The 19,545-nt window shown below is 48.3% G+C and overlaps 1 protein-coding gene across 1 annotated transcript in view; it reads left to right on the top strand.

Moving 5' to 3' along the window:
• The window catches only part of LOC310769723 (uncharacterized protein), an 88,933-nt gene that overhangs the window by 33,715 nt on the left and 35,673 nt on the right, over positions 1–19,545 (top strand). The window contains exons 2-17 of the mRNA XM_083629384.1: positions 8,089–8,156; positions 8,303–8,471; positions 9,151–9,292; positions 9,371–9,489; positions 9,592–9,741; positions 10,155–10,297; positions 10,451–10,813; positions 11,000–11,119; positions 11,253–11,367; positions 11,635–11,769; positions 11,921–12,085; positions 12,379–12,543; positions 12,652–12,756; positions 12,874–12,979; positions 13,225–13,287; positions 13,794–13,976. Of these exons, the coding sequence (XP_083485510.1) occupies positions 8,089–8,156; positions 8,303–8,471; positions 9,151–9,292; positions 9,371–9,489; positions 9,592–9,741; positions 10,155–10,297; positions 10,451–10,813; positions 11,000–11,119; positions 11,253–11,367; positions 11,635–11,769; positions 11,921–12,085; positions 12,379–12,543; positions 12,652–12,756; positions 12,874–12,979; positions 13,225–13,287; positions 13,794–13,976 (2,311 nt within the window). The remainder of the gene's footprint in view (positions 1–8,088; positions 8,157–8,302; positions 8,472–9,150; positions 9,293–9,370; positions 9,490–9,591; positions 9,742–10,154; positions 10,298–10,450; positions 10,814–10,999; positions 11,120–11,252; positions 11,368–11,634; positions 11,770–11,920; positions 12,086–12,378; positions 12,544–12,651; positions 12,757–12,873; positions 12,980–13,224; positions 13,288–13,793; positions 13,977–19,545) is intronic.

The raw sequence follows: 19,545 nt of genomic DNA on the forward strand, positions 1-19,545 counted from the left end.
CTTGTACTTGTCCTCCGCTCTTCCCCAGTAGCATGTTGGACGCCTTCCGACCTGAGGGGCTCATCTTCCAGCGTCATAACTGTTATATGCCTGTTGTCTTTGTCCATGGAGTTTTCTTGGCAGGGATACTGGAGTGGCTTGCCGGTTCCTCCTCCAGGTGGATCACGTTTGGTCAAAACTCTCCACTATGACCTGTTCATCTTGGGTGCCCTGCTCGGCATAGTTCATAGCTTCTCTGAGTTCTTCAAGCCCCTTCGCCACGGCAAGGCAGTGATCCATGAAGGGGATCCATTTACTTTTTGACAAAACAAAACGCAACAGAAATGGTAATGCAGCCACCACTCCGTCTCAGGGCACTGGGGGGCACAGTCCAAGGGAGAAGACTATGCTCCTTTGTTACCGGATGCCCCACTCTGCAAGCTGCTTCCACAAACTTGCAGGCAGAAATTCATCAGGTATAGCGTAACCAAGTACCGTATTTTTCGCTCTATAGGAAGCACTTTTCCCCCTCCAAAAATGAAGGGGAAATGTGTGTGCGTCCTATGGAGCGAATGTAGGCTCCTTGGCTTCGCGGCGGCGTGCCTGACCTGGAAGCCGGAGGCCTCCAGCTTTGCTAAAGGGGCGCTGTGCCTTCTCCCTCTGCGCAGCGCCTCTCCTGTGAAGGAAAGGCACTGCGCAGAGAGAGAGAAGGTGCAGCACCCCTTGAGCGACGCGCCTGTCCAGCGAAGCCCAAGGAGGAACAGAAGGGTCTCCTTCTATTCTTTCTCCAGCTTCGCTGAAGGGCGCTGCGCCTTCTCCCTCTCTGCGCAACGCCTCTCCTGTGAAGGAGAGGCGTTGCGCAGAGAGGGAGAAGGCGCAGCACCCCTTCAGAGACGATCCTGTCCTGGCTTCTGCCTTAGCCCTGCGCAGCCTCTTCGGGCAGGGGGAGCCTTCATCCCGCTGCCCTGAAGAGGCTTGGCGCGGTTATCCCAGAAGCCAGAACAGCCGCACGGTATCCCAGAAGCCAGATCCCTCTTGCTGTTCTGGCTTCTGGGGTTCAGAATAAATTTTTCTTGTTTTCCGCCTCCCAAAACTAGGTGCGCCCTATGGTCCGGTGCGCCCTATGGTGCGAAAAATACGGTAGTTGGCGTTGGACTTAGATTTTCCCTCAGATTGGCACATAAGACAAAAGAAAGTTTCTTCTTTTAAAATTTATTAAAAAAAAAACCACAAAGTTAACATGCTTAAAAAGCAGGCACATCTTTTGTATCTTGCAGGCAGATAAAATAAAGACATTGTTTAGTATAGCTAACTAAGATACTCACTTCTAAGAACAAAGGCAGAGATAGGATAGTTTCAAAGTCCTTCAGTAGATCCGCATTACAAAGTCAGCAGGAATCTCCATTACAAAGAGACACAGGACTGCTGCCAGCAAGGTGGTATGCGAACAGTGAATTGTGAATCGCAGGTTGCAGAGCGTGCTTTCTCAGCCATTCTTAGGATCTTTATTCACAAATCTCACGTGGAACCAGAACCCAGACCCATTCACAATTATTGATTACATTCAAATTCACCAAAGACCAGCTTATGGGCTAAGAATTTTAACTTGTGACAGCTGAGCTCATTAAGTTCCCAGAACCTGGATCAAAGGGCTCACCCCTTTCCTCGGATGTTTCACAGATGCACATTCCCAGGTAATTAAAAGACTGAAAACAACATTAGGTGGGTGTGAATAGCTGGAGCCCCAGGTGTCAAGCCCCCAAATCAAAATAGAGAACTTCCTTTCTAAAATAACAATTTACACATTTGGAGACTGTCGGTCTGCAGGGTTAAAGCAACAGACCTCTTTCCCATAACTCTTGTGGCTTTTTGATTACCCACCATACTCTGCTCCTTTCTTGACCAAAGTTTTAAATCCTTAACTTCACTACAAATGTACAACAATAAACTATCCCAGGGAGTTGACTCAGAGTCAGGGCTTTTCATGCCAGGCTATTTTGAGTTGGGCGATGGTCTGCGCCTACAGATCTGTACACAGAATCTGGCGACCATCCAGGTCATCTTCTGCTCTTTGCCTAACAGCAAATTTCAAATTTTTGCTTTTGCGGGAGGTCGGTGAACCTCACCAGTAGCGGATCCATGATCTAAAGAACAAGTCCCCTTCATGGATCACTGCCTTGCCGTGGCGAAGGGGCTTGAATAACTCAGAGAAGCCATGAGCTATGCCGTGCAGGGCCACCCAAGATGGACAGGTCATAGTGGAGACCTTTGACCAAACGTGATCCACCTGGAGCAGGAACCGGCAAGCCACTCCAGTATTCCTGCCAAGAAAACTCCATGGACAAAGACAACAGGCATATAAAAGTTATGATGCTGGAAGATGAGCCCCTCATGTCGGAAGGCGTCCAACATGCTACTGAGGAAGAGCAGAGGACAAGTACAAGGAGATTCAGAGCTGATGAAGCGGCTGGGCCAAAGCCGAAAGGACGCTCAGTTGCGGATATGAACCTTGGTAAGTTGGATGTGGTCAAAAATGAGATGGCAAGAATAAATATTGACATCCTGGGCATCAGTGAACTAAAATGGACAGGAATGGGCGAATTCAGTTCGGATGACCATCATATCTACTACTGTGGGCAAGAATCCCATAAAAGAAATGGAGTGGCCCTCATAGTCAACAAAAGAGTGGCAAAAGCTGTACTGGGATGCAATCTCAAAAATGATAGCATGATCTTGATACGAATCCAAGGCAGACCTTTTAACATCACAGTAATCCAAGTTTATGCACCAACCACTGGTGCTGAAGAAACTGAAATTGACCAATTCTATGAAGACTTACAACACCTTATAGAAATGACACCAAAGAAGGATGTTCTTCTCATTATAGGGGATTGGAATGCTAAAGTAGGGAGTCAAGAGATAAAAGGAACAACTGGCAAGTTTAGCCTTGGAGTTCAAAACGAAGCAGGGCAAAGGCTAATAGAGTTCTGTCAAGAGAACAAGCTGGTCATCACAAACACTCTTTTCCAACAACACAAGAGACGACTCTACACATGGGCATCACCAGATGGGCAGCATCGAAATCAGATTGATTATATTCTCTGCAGCCAAAGATGGAGAAGCTCTATACAGTCAGCAAAAACAAGACCTGGAGCTGACTGTGGCTCAGATCATTAGCTTCTTATAGCAAAATTCAAGCTTAAACTGAAGAAAGTAGGAAAAACCACTGGGCCGGTAAGATACAATCTAAGTCAAATCCCTTATGAATACACAGTGGAAGTGAGGAACAGGTTTAAGGATTTAGATTTGCTGGACAGAGTGCCTGAAGAACTATGGATGGAGGCTCGTAACATTATACAGGAGGCAGCAACTAAAACCATCCCAATGAAAAGGAAATGCAAGAAAGCAAAGTGGCTGCCCAACGAGGCCTTACAAATAGCAGGGGAGACAAGGCAAGCAAAATGCGAGGGAGATAGTGAAAGATACAGGAAATTGAATGCAGATTTCCAAAAAATAGCAAGGAGAGACAAGAAGGCCTTCTTAAACGAGCCATGTAAAGAAATAGAGGAAAACAATAGAATGGGAAAAACCAGAGATCTGTTCAAGAAAATTGGAGATATGAAAGGAACATTTTGTACAAAGATTACCATAATAAAAGACAAAAGTGGAAAGGACCTAACAGAAGCAGAAGACATCAAGAAGAGGTGGCAAGAATACACAGAGGAACTATACCAGAAAGGAATGGATGTCTCGTATACCTCAGGTAGTGTGGTTGCTGACCTTGAGCCAGATATCCTGGAGAGTGAAGTCAAATGGGCCTTAGAAAGCACTGCTAATAACAAGGCCAGTGGAAGTGATGATATCCCAGCTGAACTATTTAAAATTTTAAAAGATGATGCTGTTAAGGTGCTACACTCAATATGCCAGCAAATTTGGAAAACTCAGCAGTGGCCAGAGGATTGGAGAAGATCAGTCTACATCCCAATCCCAAAGAAGGGCAATGCCAAAGAATGCTCCAACTACCGCACAATTGCACTCATTTCACACGCTAGCAAGGTTATACTTAAAATTCTACAAGGCAGGCTTAAGCAGTATGTGGACCGAGAACTCCCAGAAGTGCAAGCTGGATTTCAAAGGGGCAGAGGAACCAGAGACCAAATTGCAAACATGTGCTGGATTATGGAGAAAGCTAGAGAGTTCCAGAAAGACATCGACTTCTGCTTCATTGACTATGCAAAAGCCTTTGACTGTGTCGATCACAGCAAACTATGGCAAGTTCTTAAAGAAATGGGAGTGCCTGATCAACCTCATCTGTCTCCTGAGAAATCTCTATGTGGGACAAGAAGCTACAGTTAGAACTGGATATGGAACAACTGATTGGTTCAAAATTGGGAAAGGAGTATGGCAAGGCTGTATATTGTCTCCCTGCTTATTTAACTTATATGCAGAATTCATCATGCGAAAGGCTGGGCTGGATGAATCCCAAGCCGGAATTAAGATCGCCGGAAGAAATATCAACAACCTCAGATATGCAGATGACACAACCTTGATGGCAGAAAGTGAAGAGGAATTAAAGAACCTTTTAATGAGGGTGAAAGAGGAGAGCGCAAAATATGGTCTGAAGCTCAACATCAAAAAAACAAAGATCATGGCCACTGGGCCCATCACCTCCTGGCAAATAGAAGGGGAAGAAATGGAGGCAGTGAGAGATTTTACTTTCTTGGGCTCCATGATCACTGCAGATGGTGACAGCAGCCACGAAATTAAAAGACGTCTGCTCCTTGGGAGAAAGGCGATGGTAAACCTAGAGAGCATCTTAAAAAGCAGAGACATCACCTTGCCAACAAAGGTCCGTATAGTTAAAGCCATGGTTTTCCCAGTAGTGATGTATGGAAGTGAGAGCTGGACCATAAAGAAGGCTGATCGCCGAAGAATTGATGCTTTTGAATTATGGTGCCGGAGGAGACTCTTGAGAGTCCCATGGACTGCAAGAAGATCAAATGCATCCATTCTTAAGGAAATCAGCCCTGAGTGCTCATTGGAAGGACAGATCGTGAAGCTGAGGCTCCAATACTTTGGCCACCTCATGAGAAGAGAAGAGAAGACTCCCTGGAAAAGACCTGATGTTGGGGAAGATTGAGGGCACAAGGCGAAGGGGACGACAGAGGACGAAATGGTTGGACAGTGTTCTTGAAGCTACAAACATGAGTCTGACCAAACTGCGGGAGGCAGTGGAAGATAGGAGTGCCTGGCGTGCTCTGGTCCAGGGGGTCACGAAGAGTCGGACACGACTAAACAACTAAACAACAACAACAAAGAACTAGTGTTCTGGGCTTCCTATCTCTCCCAATGGACTGGTGCAAAGTCTCTGAGCATACCCTTCTAAAGGCTCCATCCAGGACCGGCGAGGGAAAAGCCGTGCTTCTGGCGAGTGTAAAGGCCCTTCTTGCATCCCTAGATACAAGAAAGGAGAGATATGCTGCCGGTGCGGCTATATATTTCTCAATTTCTCCAATTCTATAGTCCGGGCACCTTGCACAGTCCTGCTGTCTCTCGGTGTCTAATATTCTTTGCCTGACCGTAGCTTTTGCCTGGCCCAAGCCCAGACTTAGAAGGGCTTGAGGGGTAAAATCCAGTTTCCGGAGGGTGTTCAGGACTGCAGTCTGCCAGCCCGACTGGAATTGGTCACAGAGGATCAAAGGGGCTATCCCTCGGGGGAGCAGATTCAATGTCAGCCATTTGTAGTTTGATGTTAGGCAGATGCTAGCCTCCACTCTCATCATCCCCGTTTCCAATCTAATCCATGCATCTGGGGACTTGGAGGAGAGCTCTAAGAAGTCTAGATCGAACTCTCTCAAGGGGGGAGAAAGCAGAGGAAGGCGGACCCAAAAAGGAACCATGCAGGAGTTGCGCCAAAGTTTTGGCCTTGTATCATTTTAGAGCTGCGGGGACGAAGAAGCCCCCTTGTGCTCTGAAGAATTTAAGGATAGAATTTGCAGTTTCCCCCGCTGAACTCCCGATGGAGTTTATGTGTAGTTTGTTGGTTCCTGAGGCCTGTACCACCATTCCTAGATACTTGTAGTTTGCGACTTGTTCTAATTTATGGCCTTGGAGTTCCCAGCTTCTAAGCTTTGGTTTTCCCCCAAAAGCGAGTATCTTGGTCTTTTGATAGTTGATTTTGAGACATTCAGATTCACAGTATGCTGCGAGCTTTCTTAGTGCTCTTTTGAGTCCAATGGGGGTTCTAGATAGAATTACTGCATCATCGGCATCTGGAACCTAGATTAATGGTATCACCAAGTTAGGCAAAGAGCTATCCAACGTCAAAGAAAGGGTTGAGCTTTGCCCAAGTTTTTGGAAGGGGAGAAGGAATGCCAGAAAGGGAAATTCAGTGTCCTATATTGAAGTCGATTGAATATTATTTTGAACAGAGGATTCCTTCTGATTTATGTACATGTGAATCTGGAAGAGACTTCATTTCTATTTATACATGCTGGATGTTATCTTTGTACTATAGTTTGGAAGGGAAAAACAGAAGAAGAAAAGAAAGTGTGAGTGGCTGGCCCAGTTCAGGGGAAGGGGGTACCGGGTGGAGCTGGTTTTTCTGCAGAGCTGAGGCAGGGAGCCCTGCTGCCCACCTGTCCACAGAGTCCATCACAGGAAAGGGCTGCTCCCAGGTGCAGGCGAGGGAGAGACAGGGGCCCTGCTCCTGGAGGAAGGACGGATGAGAAACAGCGCCATGGGCTCTGCTGAGACAGGCCATCTCCCTCAGGTCTCCTCTCCCCCAACTGTCATCTGGCGGCAGCCATTTCAGCAGGCTGCCTCAGTGGGAGAGATGACAACAGCATTCTAGACACTGGGGCCTGAGCTTGTGAGTTGTCTTTTCCTCTGCCCTCCTTGCCCCCTTTCCTTGTGTGTTCTGTTGGTCAGATTGTTTCTTACAATAGAAGTCTGCATTAGGGAGTTTCTTGCATTTGATTTCATGGAAGGCTCTCTTGGAGCCTTTTTGGCTTAAGAGAGGGGTACAAATGCTCAAAATAATAATAATAATAATAATAATAATAATAATAATAATAATAATATTAGTAATAATAATAATAATAATAATAATAATAATAATAATAATAGATTTATACCCCGCCCTCCCCAGCCAAGACCGGGCTCAGGGTGGCTAACAACCAATAATAAAAAAGTTGATTAAAATACAATTTAAAAGATTAAGATACAACATTAAAACATTAGGATGCAGCCTCTTCACAGGAGGAGAAAGGAAAAAGAAAGAGGGGGAGGGAATCAAACTGATTCTAAGCCAAAGGTCAGGTGGAACAACTCTGTCTTACAGGCCCTGCGGAAAGAGATCAGATCCTGCAGGGCCCTGGTCTCATGAGGCAGAGCGTTCCACCAGGCTGGAGCCAGAGTTGAGAAGGCCCTGGCTCTGGTTGAGGCTAATCTAACTTCCTTAGAGCCCGGGACCTCTAGGGTGTTGCTATATATGGACCTTAAGGTCCTCCGTGGGGCATACCGGGAGAGGCGGTCCCATAGGTACGAGGGTATGAGGCTGTGAAGGGGTTTAAAGGTCAAAACCAGCACCTTCAATCTGACCCTGTACTCCACTGGGAGCCAGTGCCACTGGAAAAGCACTGGGTGAATATGCTCCCATGGCAGAGACCCTGTGAGGAGCCTCGCTGCAGCATTCTGCACCCGCTGGAGTTTCTGGGACAGCTTCAAGGGCAGCCCCACGTAGAGCAAATTACAGTAGTCAAGCCTGGAGATGACCATCGCATGGATCACTGTGGCCAGGTTGGGGCGGGAAAGGTAAGGGACCAACTGCTTGATGAGGCGAAGGTGGAAAAATGTCGCCTTGGCTGTTGTAACCTGCGCCTCCATGGAAAGGGAGGTGTCAAGGATTACACCCAAACTCTTAACGGAAGGCTTAAATGAATAGAAGGATGAATAAGGTCTCTAAGGAAATGGAGGCCAGAGATTTTCAGTTTGTTTCCCAACCTACCTCGTCTGTGCTTTCCTGATCAACACAAAAACATGAATGGGTCTGATCCATTCTTCACATTCTGACGTTCCTGTTTCTCTTTTCTCTTTTCTTGTGGACAGGGAATTGATTTTGATGAAGATCAAATACCAGAAATCAGCCTGGAAGATGGGGAGGATCTTTCTCCAAGGTAATCCTGTGCTAATCCCCTCCCCCATAATCAACTGCTTTTAAAAAACAACCCGGTCCATTTCAATGGTGGTGGCGCTTGGGGTCTGTGAAGGATGGGAGGCAATAAACCCTTTTGACAAAAGTGCTACTCCTCTCTCCCCTCAGCATCCGAACCACAGCTTCTCTGGATGCGGCTGATCTTCTTCCTGAAAGCGACAGCAGGGACCAGCTGAAGAACAGACTTACGGAAGTCGTCGCAACGATGAAGAGTGGGAAGATCCGAAGGAAGGCGCTCCGAGATCTTTCCGCCCTCCTGCAGAAGATCCAGGAATCTGTGAGTTGCGTGGCGAGTTCCCGCCTCCCCCACGGAAATAAAGACACAGGACACCAGTATTTTAGGTTAATGGGCAAAATTAGGCCACAACTTTATTGATTACAGGAATTGAGCGGTGTTGGCTTAGGCATTGGTCCTATCGACTAACCGGCTTCAGCCTGATTGCTAGAAGACCGGCAAGGATTAACCACCAGGAGGGGGAGTCTTGCTGATGTACATCAACTAGGAGCTCCCCCGGGGTCACCACTTGGGGGTGTGCCTTGGGCCCTGGCCTCCATAGGCTTCGGACGGGGCCACGCCCCCCGGAATCCTTTACCGGACTACCCTTCGATATGTGGGGCAGGCGATGGCACTTCCTCCCCTCTTCCAACTGCAGAACAACACCAATGCCTAACCGCCAATGCCGAGGAAGTTGTGATGATTTGCTACGAGGTAGGCAAAAAACCAAATGGCTGGTGCCAATTTGCCAAGTGGGAAAAATTCCTACCAGGCCCCTTGACGGCGACCAACCGAAGTCCATAGCCATGTCAAAGAGCCAAACCTAAAGGGTGGGAGGGTGGGAAAACCGGAGCTGCTGGGGCGCTGGGAGAAAAAGGGAAATCCTCAGGCGTGCCGGCCCTAAATAGCGCTGGTGATGGGTTGCTTCTCTTATCAGTCCCTTCTCTGGGTTTCTTCTCAGCCATCGGTAGCGGTTCCTGCATGCTCCTTTGGCCAACTGGTGGCGATTTCCTGCCTTTGTGCATTGGATCCGGACCCGGAGAGCAGGCAGCGGGCAGCAGAGGCTCTCTGCCATCTTCTGCCCATCCTGCGGCGCAACGAAGGTAAGACTGGAAGAATGCATCCCAGCATGGGGTGGGGGTGAGCAAGACCCAAACTAACCCTTTGGCTTTCCTTTGCAGAGATGCTGGCACGAACGTCATGGAACCAAACACTTATCACCAGAGCTGAGAAGGTCCTCAAATCCACCGGAGGACCGGTTCCTGAATTGTTCGTGAATAATTGTTACCATCTTGCCAGGGTAAGTCGCTGTCTCTCAAGCCACATGTTCTGGGTTCCGCAGAGGCTTTCTGCTCCCCAGCCCTGCCCTGCGGGCATCTCTGACCTTCCTCTCTTGCTTCAGGTCTTTGGTGCCTTTCTCCCTGCGGAGCAGCTCTTGGAGGCCATGTGCTTCCTGGCCAGAGACCTGGTTGTCGAGAGCAGCTTCAACCCACTGGATATCTCCCACTTACTGCAAGAATTCCTCAAGCAGTTTGGCGGCACAAAAGTGAAGGTAAGGCGTCTGCAAAGGTAGGAGAGAAGAAGATTCTCTGCTTTGGTGTAGGGGAGGCCACCTCATGCCATTGGGTGGCCAGGACACATGTTAGTTGAGAGGGGCCTGGCAATGTCAGGAGAAGAACCTCAGCCAAGGGACCTGAGAAACATGGGTTCAGGGATGGGGAATCCTCCTCCTTCTGGGAGCAGACTGGCAAGCTTCTTCTCTTGGTCCACAATGGATAGGGGAACTGGCGCCCTGGAGCTGCCTGGGTTCAGTACTTCCAAGGACCATGAGTGGTACCTTGGAAGGAAGATGGCTGTGGTGGCACAGGTCAAAGGTTCCTCTTTCAATGAGGGATGGAGGGATCCGCCTGCAGACAGCCCCGCTTCCTTGTACTTTCCAAGCAACCCTCTCCTTTTCTCTGACAGGTGAAGGTGCTGCTGGAGGGCTTCTATAAGATCAGCCAGGGGCCTGCAGTGCAAGGCAGAAGCATGGCCGTCTTCGCTTTGTCCATCTTGTCGCACCACCACCTGGCGACAGTGGTTGAATATCTCCTCCAGTTTCCTTTCAGGTATGGAGCCCTCCAGGTTCTACTGGGCTAAGGGGGAGGTTGGCAAGCTGCAGGGCTTGCTCAGAAAGCCCTTGCTGCCATTTCCTCTCTCTGGAGCATGGCAGCAAGCAGAAGACTTGAATCTGACCATTGCTCTTGTTTTTGCATTCACAGAGACTGCGAGAGAGTGTGGAAGGAGGTTTTAGCATCGGCCGACCCAGAACAACTGATCCATCTCACGGCCGAGCAGCTTTACGAAAGCCCCTTGGCAGAATCTGCCACCGAAGTGGTAAGGACCTACCACCTGCTTTCTGGCTTCCTTCTTCCCAGGGTAATATCTAGGGATTCCTGTATTCTGCAGAAAAGCAGGGAAAGTGACTTGCACCTCTCTCTCTTCCAGCAACATCTCATCAGCCTGTTGCACGCCATCCTCAGGATGGAGGACTACAAGGCAGCTGTGCGCCAGAACTTCCCACAGCTGCTCATCGCTCTCCTGGGGATGGTTATGAACTTCCACTACGACCAGGAATTCCTCGGGTGAGTAGTGTGTTGCAAAGGGACCAATGGAGTCTTTTCCCCTTCAGCCTTGGGGGGTTTCCAGTCCAGCTTGGTTTTGCAAGGGAGGCTCTCCTTCAGGCGGCTGCTAGGGAGGGAAAGATGGGGAAGGAATTTGAGTGTGTGGCAATGACCCTTCTGGTAAAACTGGCCTTGTTTTTGTTGCAGAGGGGCTAAGGAAGTTCTGCACCTCCTTCTTGGCACCACTGGAGAGCAAGTGGAGGCGGCCATCGTTGACCAACTTTTCTGCCGGGAGACTTTCAGCCAGGGGTTGTCTGCCATGGTGAGGTAAGAGGAAGAACGCGGTGACCTTCCCCAGTGGTCTGGCAAATGGAGCTGAAGGCACGGGATCGGACTGTGCCCCTGTTTGCTTCCTGCGGTGTCTTTCCCTTCCTTACTGAGATCTCCTTCTCCATTTCAGAGCTGTCGGAAAGCGACACTGGTGGATCCCTCCCATGGTGGAAAGCATCATCGCTGCTCTCAAGGACCAGGATTTTGCCGGAATGCCACAAGTCGCGGCAGCTATCTACATCGAGGTGAGGGGGACTGACGCGGGAGGAAATGGGTGCAGCAAGGAGGCCCTGGCTTGGTTTCTGCCGAGTGTTGGGCTGCTTTGAGCCTACAGACTGTTGCCTGTTTTAGTGCTCCTCAGAGTAGACCCACTGGATTTGATGTACATGAGAAACTTTGGTACATTCACTTCAGTGGGTTTGCTCTGTGCAGAATTGCAAATGGTGGGTAAAAGGAGAACCTGCCTCAGCCTCTCATCACTGAAGAGTTTCTTTCTCTTTGGGCCTCTTTAGCTGCTCAGCTGCCGTCTGGAGGTCTATCCCTGTGAAGATACACTGGAGCAGCTCCTCAACTGGCTGGCACACGACCACCTGCAAGTCCGGAAGCTCAGCGTCAGAGGAATATCCCTGCTTCTGGACTCTGACATGGCAAGTGATGCTCAGAGGGAGGGAGGGAGGGGGGTACAGATCTTGATTCTAATCATGGTCCAGCACTCTTTTGCTGGCACAATACTGAAGGGCCTGTGCTAAAAGGCGTGAGGCCTTTCAGACCTTTGAAAAGATTCTCTCTTTTGTGTAGGACCCTTCGCTTCTGCGGCTGTTGCTGCTGGATTCCCTCCCTTCTGCAGAAGCTGATGTCCTCCCAGAGTTGATAGAGCTGGTAGACCAAGCCTACCATTCCAGGGAGCTGGGAGAGGAAGACCTGAAGATGCTGGCGGCAACCTACTGCGGTCTGGCTGCCCATGTGAGTATGAGGGGAAACATGACACCACACCCGGTGGAGGAGGAATGCTTTGGAAGAGGAAGGGTGGGGTTTAGACTGGCATGCAGCGGAGATGTTCTGGCTTCAGGAGGGTGTTCCTCTGGAACACCTTCTCTTGGAAGCCTGCCTGGAAAACGCAGGGAGAGAGTCACCCCTGCCCCCAGTCTCCCCCAGGAGGAGGATAGGGGGCTGAGCAGCCTCAAAACACCCCAGTGGGCAGGAGAAAGGAAACTGATCTGATGAGAAACACAACCTCTGATATTTTCTGCCTACAGGAGGAAGCCTCCGTCCGGACATCAGCCATCCAACATCTGGGGCTGCTTCGGGGCTGGGTGAGAGACCAAAGGCTTCCCATAATAACAACAACAACAGAAGAAGAAGCCATTCACGAACTGGTTGTGGTCCTCATCCACCTCGAAGACGAGGACGAGGTGGCCAAGGTGAGGGCCAAAGAGGTGGACTTAAACAGTAGGAGGGAGGGATTGTTCTCAGGAGCTTACGAGACTATGTGCTGCAATTTGTAACCCTCTTCTCTTCTTGTGTTGCAGGCTGCAAGGAGGGCTCTTTCCCATCTAGCCCCACAAGTGAAGTGGTGGGCTCATCCCAACAAATTTAGCCTCCACTTTGCTCTCCACCAGGCTGCCAAGCATCTGGTAAGGTCCCTCTGCTTCGTTGGCACCTTTGCCCAGGCATGTCTTTGGCAGTGCAAGGCTCTTCTGCCGTGCTCTCAAGCCTCTCTGATGCCACTTCTCCTTTGTCCTTGCCCACAGAGCAAGACCTTCAGCAAGGACACCCTTCGGAGTGCTGCCTTAACATGTACGAAGCCGTCCGCCAACAGGCTGCCATCAGTCTCCAGGGTGGCAGCTCTGTTTCTGGGTAAGTCAAGCAACGTTCTTCCCTGGTAGGGATGGACAGAAACGTCTTGGTAACGATGCCAGGGAGGATGGGCATGTCCCCAGGCCACCTGCTAGGTAGGCCTCCATCTGCGCCCAGATCTTGCTCTGAGTGCTCCGCGAGGGTGGAGACCTCTAGAGCATACCTGTCCTCCTACCGAGCTGCCTCTGTCTCCACTTGCTTTGCACTGAGATGATGTCCCTTTTCTTGCCCCCCCCTCTCTCTAGGTCATCTGGCTTTCCGGGATGCCAGTTTCATCCACGATCAAGACATGGCATCCTACAGAACATGTGAGTGAGACGTACGGAGGGCAGGGAGGGATGCTTCTGCTGAGAAAGGTCTTCAGGGGAAGGCAAATTCCCAGATGTATGTTCAGACAGAGGTGCCACAAGATGAACATGCAAAGAGAATTGGAATGTGACTTCACTGCTCTCTTGAGAGCCAGTGTGGTGTAGTGGTTAAGAGCGGTAGTCATGTAATCTGGGGAACCGGGTTCGTGTCTCCGCTCCTCCACATGCAGCTGCTGGGTGACCTTGGGCCAGTCACACTTCTTTGAAGTCTCTCAGCCCCACTCACCTCACAGAGTGTTTGTTGTGGTGGAGGAAGGGAAAGGAGATTGTTAGCCGCTTTGAGACTCCTGAAGGGGAGTGAAAGGCGGGATATCAAATCCAAACTCTTCTTCTTCTTCTTCTTCTCTCACACACAAACACACCTGATGGCTGTTTTCATATTGTTGATGGATGGCTCTTTTCCTGTGTATCTCCGCCTTGCTCAACCTTTCTCCCTTGCCACTCAGGGCTGGAAGAGATGCAGCAGCACGAGGAAGAAGGGCTCAGGCAGACAGGGAGGAGCTGCCTGAACATCATGCAGCGGGCCTATAAACATCGGAAGAAAGGCAGGGTCCAGCGCTTTTTGAGGAGGCTGCTCCACTGCATTCACAGGGAACCTTACCCGCAGGACTTCCTGAGCTGCATGCCAGGTGAGTGAGGCATCTGGTGGGCTATTGGGACATCTGGTGGGCTGTTTGGAGGTGACGTTTCTCAAGGAGCCCCTTTCTCCTCCTGACAGAACATCCGCAGCAGCGGCAGGCCAAGGCAACATAACATCAGAGTTGTGCTGCAGAGATACCATCTTCTGCTCTCCGCGGGATCCAGTCTGGACCAGCGCCAGGAACATCAACGCCATCAGGATGGACCAAGAGGAGTGGTGCTGGCCTCACGACCCTCCGTACACAGCGGTAGGAAACCTTTTTGTTGTTGTTGTGTTTCTTGTTGATGCTGTTTTTGATTGTTGATTTTATTGATGTTGAATCTCAGGGTGGTTCACAACACCAAGTATACGAAGCACAAAATACATAATAAGAATAATCACTGCACAAAATTCATAATAAAAATATCAGAACATAATATAAATTAAAATAATAAAAACATACTAAAAATAGCCACAAGACTAATGTTTGCACACTAATAAACAATACAAGAGCCCTGAAACAGCACTCCAGCCCACAAATACAAAATCTAAATCAGCACAACACATTTAACAATCATTTTAAACAACCCCACCTTCTTAAAGAAGGCTGATATATTAGATTTAGAAGGTTGGAATACGAGGTTTGGATGGCACGCCTACCTAACATACAACAAAGTGGCAGTGCATAAGGACTTTTTAAATCATATAGTCAGAATTTCATTATACAAGGTCTGGGATAAGTACTACAGACAATTAGAGCCCAAAATACCCTGGTGGGTCTCCCCAGTGGAGATGATAACGGTAAAAAAGACAAACATGGACACAAATTGGGCAACTTAGCAACAATTAATAAAGGTAGAACAGGGCCAATTAAAAATCAAATTGTATGAAGAAATTAAACAGTATTGTAACGGCTGGATTCACTATCACCTAATAGTGCATATAATCAGGATAAGAAAAGTGCTTTTGGAGAAAAGAAGATTGGTTTTGGAGAAAAGAAGTCATTCTTACAAAAGGAATTAGTACAAATTAATAAAAAGACCCTATCTAGGATGTATGATCTACTTTTGGAATGGGAACTCAAGGATGAGATGCTAAAGGACGTTATGATAAAGTGGGCGCAGGATTTTGGCCACAACATAATGTTAGCTGTGGAATTTGACATCAGGATCACAGCATGTTATACAATAAGGGAGAATCTAATGAAAATGATCTACCGATGGTACCTAACCCCTGCCCCGAGGAATCGGCAAAAATCTATAAGCAAAAAAAAATGTGTGTTGGAGATGTAACACCGAGATAGGAACAGTGTACCATATATGGTGGGGTGTAAGGAGATAAAAAGCTTTTGGAACAAGTTCATGAAGAAATCATTAAGATTTTTAAAAAATCATTCAACAAGATGCAAGCATATAATCTTGATTCTTAAGATTTTTAGGCACTTCTAGCCTTAACAATTTAAGCATTATTAGGATACATGGTTATACATAAAACTCTTCCAGGTGGCCTTGCCACATTCCCCTCTTTCAAGCTTAGAAACAAGTCACAGTTGTTTCTCCAGCTTGACTCTCATGTTGAACCCCGGTATAGACAACTGTGTCTCTCAAGGGGATCTCTTCAGGGGGTATTTCACGAATTAGTTGAGCGTACTCATGCTCTTCTTCTGGCAGAGGGGGCAGGGCTCGGTATATGGCCATGATGTGGGTTTCAGTGAGATTCTTAATGCTTCGGGCCACCATTCCTCTGACTAGAGATATGCAGCAAGGGGTGATGCAAAGAAGTATTAGGAAGACGAATCCTCCTACTGCAATGGCGGTCAAAAGGCTATGTAACCATCCTGCTCCTGGGACCCAAGACCACATCCATTCCCAAGGATTCTGACTGGGTTGGTTATCATTTATAAGGGCCTGTAATTTTGGCAACTCGTCCTCAATAGTGTTGTTGAGGTCATGAAACTTCACTCTGCATTTGCCTTCCGGGACTATTTTACAAAAACCTCCTGATTTGGCGAGAAGATAGTCAAGAGCAAGTCTATTAGCTGCTGCTATCTGGTTCAAATCCTCAATCTCAGACTGCAACTGTCAGAGGATATGTGTAGCGGCATTGATGGTTTTCTCCAACCTGCATGTTAGGGCAAATAGTGCTTCATGGTTTTGTTCAGCCACAACTCCGGGATGTATGCCGATGGTGAGGATGCTAACGGAGCCTCCACCAACAGCACCCACAGAGCGGGCCGGGAAAATCTCATCATTGCACTGTTCCCCTTGGACTTCTCTCCTCTTTCTGTTTCTAAGAGAGGGTAGAGGAGGAAAAGCCTCCACAGTCACAGGGAAAGTAAAGGCACCTATTCCCACACACTGATAATCACCGGGGTGGTAATTAGTGGCTAGTCCATTATACAAGAACCAAAGATTGGGGTCCTTGATCAGCCAGCCAGAGCAGATGGATCCCTGTCCAGTGAAGTTGACTGGGAAAGTATGGGTACAGATCTGAGGAGGTGGTGTTGCTTTGGTAAGAGGCGTTGAAGGAACCCCACAACCAAAACTTAGCAGTGCACTGTGTGTAATTTCCCAGCCAACCTTTATGTTGGTGGTGCTGGACATTCGGCCAATCTTTCCATTTGGTGTTCCATGATCCAGAGGCATAACAACAAAAGCACAAGCCCTGGGTGGTTCTGGAGAACCGGAAATATCGGTAGGAGGTATCATTCATTTCAGAAGGAGGTGTCACGAAAAGGCCACTATGATTATACACTAGGCCTGCCAAGACAACGTCAAGGTCCCTGATTAGTCCTGGGATATGTCAGCTACCTTTCTAGGGTGTTCATAATAAAGGGTGACATTTTCGCCATATATTTAAACATCTGCTTAGCATGCTTTACAAAAACATTTTCTTTTGTCATTGGTCTCCTCAAGGTCAAGATGCACATCAGGGTTAACATCAACTTCATCATGATCAAGGAACTCCAGGGGTTCAAGGAGCCCAAGGATATCAACAATTCCTCGTGGGTAGTCTTTCCGAAGCAATACTTCCTATATACGTAAAAGAAGATAAGGAGAACAGTTATTATTACTGTAAGAAGAACTGGAGGTAACCAAGACCAGAGCATACCTGGAGAGTGAGCCAACCCTCCGTTCAGCTGCACCCAGTAGAGCCTCTTAGTGGTTCCCGCGTTCTGGTCGAACTGGAGTGGTCAATTCACACTATATACACTCTGCTATTGCTACTCAAAAAGGGTTTGGCGGGGGGGAGGAAAGAAGGCTACTGTGACCAGTATGGTGGGAGGAAGTACACCTTGGGGTGGTGGGTGAGAGAACCCGACAACGGTTCTTTTAGGTTCTCCGGGCATTTACCTCCTATGATAGGTTGGTCTCGGCCAAAACCCTTCTAAGGGTATATGGGTATATGGCACAGCTGCCTTGGTAATGCTTGTACCCAAACGGGTATGTACCAATCATGAAAATACAAGGGGATATGACATCCGTAATCCTCCAACAACTCTACCCACTTATCAATTATGTTCCCTAGCCCATCCACATTCCTTACTACTATCTGTACAGCTGGTCTGTATTTAAATCTGGCACAAATTGAGGACTGGCTGATAATTCAACTGGTAAAGATCCTCCCATCTGCTGGTGCAGTTCCTCAATCTTCGGGTGTGCGTAGACTCACTGGCTTCCGGTGCAGTGAGAACAGACCAGGTGTCTGGGGCTCGTGCCCTAACCCACTCCCGGTGGGGCTAGGGGCAGGGGTTCCTGGTGATCTTCAACTTCAGGGGGTCCGAAGGATTCTGCTCACAGTTCCAGTGACCCTCAGACCACTTCAGACAAGAGTGATCAATCCAGGGGGTCACCTCGGCCACTTTCACCGTGGTAGGCGTTGCAAGCAAGATGGCGTGGCAAGCAAGACCATGCCACTTAAGAGCCAATGGGTTGTTCTTCCACTCCTTCATCCACACCTCATCTCTAGGCTGGAAGGGCTGTATGGGTTCAGCCAGGTTGATTGGCGTACATTCAAGGGCCCACCTGTTAAGAGAAATCAAAACACGAGAGAGAGACTGGATTTGTTCTGATGTAATCTGTCCTCCCGTTTGCACCAAGTCTGCTTTTATTTCTGTGGTAAGTGGAGGAGGTCTTCCATACAAAAGCTCAAAGGGAGAGAGCTTTAGCCTCTTGGTGGGTGCACATCTGATCCTGAGCAAGGCTACGGGTAGAAAGTCCACCCAATTGCCATGAGTTTCCTGGCACAATTTGGCCAGCTGTGATTTAAGAGTCCAGTTCATTCTTTCTGTCTTGCCGGAACTCTGTGGTCGGTAGGCAGCGTGCAGTTTCCATTGTATCTGCAGGGCTTTGCATACACCTGCCACTAACAAAGCGATAATGGCTGGTCCATTATCACTGCCTATACTGCTTGGTAGCCCAAATCTCAGGATGATCTCGGTTAAGAGGTGCTTAACAACTTCCCGGGCTTTCTCAGTCCTTGTGAGATACGCCTCAACCCACCCCATTGGAGTATCTACAAAGACGAGCAGATAATGATAGCCTCTTGCCCCAGGCATTTCCGTGAATTCCACAATCATGTTCTCCATTGGCATTAAGCCTGTCTGCTGTACTCCTGGAGGAAGTACTGGGCCCTGCTTGGGGTTGTTTTTGGCACATAGGAGACACGTTCTTGACACGGCCTCAGCCAGCTGAGATAGCCTGGCGATATAGAATTGCCTGCCTAGGCCTTCTTGCAACGCTGTGGCTCCACAATGAGTGGACTCGTGGTAACGCTTCACCACTTCTCTGCCTAGGGTTTCTGGGACGAAAACTCGCTGATGTGGCAATATTAACCATCCTTTATGGGGAGGTAAACTGGTTCTTCCTTCCTGATGGGCCCATTTTGCTTCTCTCTCTGTATAAATGGGCTTCATTTCCTGCATATTAATAACTGTCGGCAAAAGGGAGGCTATCATAGAGTCTGGTGGAGGTTCCTCCAGGGCTGATTTCCTTCCTGCCTTGTCTGCCAAATGATTGCCCTTTGCCGTTTTGGTGGACTCCCGGCTGTGGCCCCGGCAGTGCATTACAACAATTTTCTCGGGTGCCCATACAGCTTCCAAGAGATTTTCTAATTGTGGGCCGTATTTGAGAGCTTTGCCCTTTGTACCAATGAGTCCGTTCTCCTTCCATAGGGCTTCATGGGCATGCAGGGTTAAGAAGGCAAACTTTGAATCAGTATAGATATTGGCACAGCAGCCTGTTGACAGCTGTAGGGCCCTAGTGAGTGCCACAATTTCTTGGGCCGTGTTTGGATGGATCATACCTTCCTGCTCCCATTTAATCTGAATTATCCTTATCATTCTTTCTTTGTTGCTTATCATCACTTTATATAACATCCCTACTATCCCTTTCTTCGTCATTTGTCTTTTGTTCAGCACCATATCTATTTTCATTTGTGTCCTCATCGTTTCATCTGCTCTTTCCATTTTTATTAAATCATAAAGTCCTTGCACTTTCACCCAATATTGTTTTCCTATTTTTTCTTTAAAAACTTTTTTTGTAATTAAATTCCCCTCTTCATCAAACATATCTTTTAAT

Source organism: Podarcis filfolensis (genome assembly GCF_964270895.1).
Source record: "Podarcis filfolensis genome assembly, chromosome: 8".
Lineage (NCBI taxonomy): Eukaryota > Metazoa > Chordata > Lepidosauria > Squamata > Lacertidae > Podarcis > Podarcis filfolensis.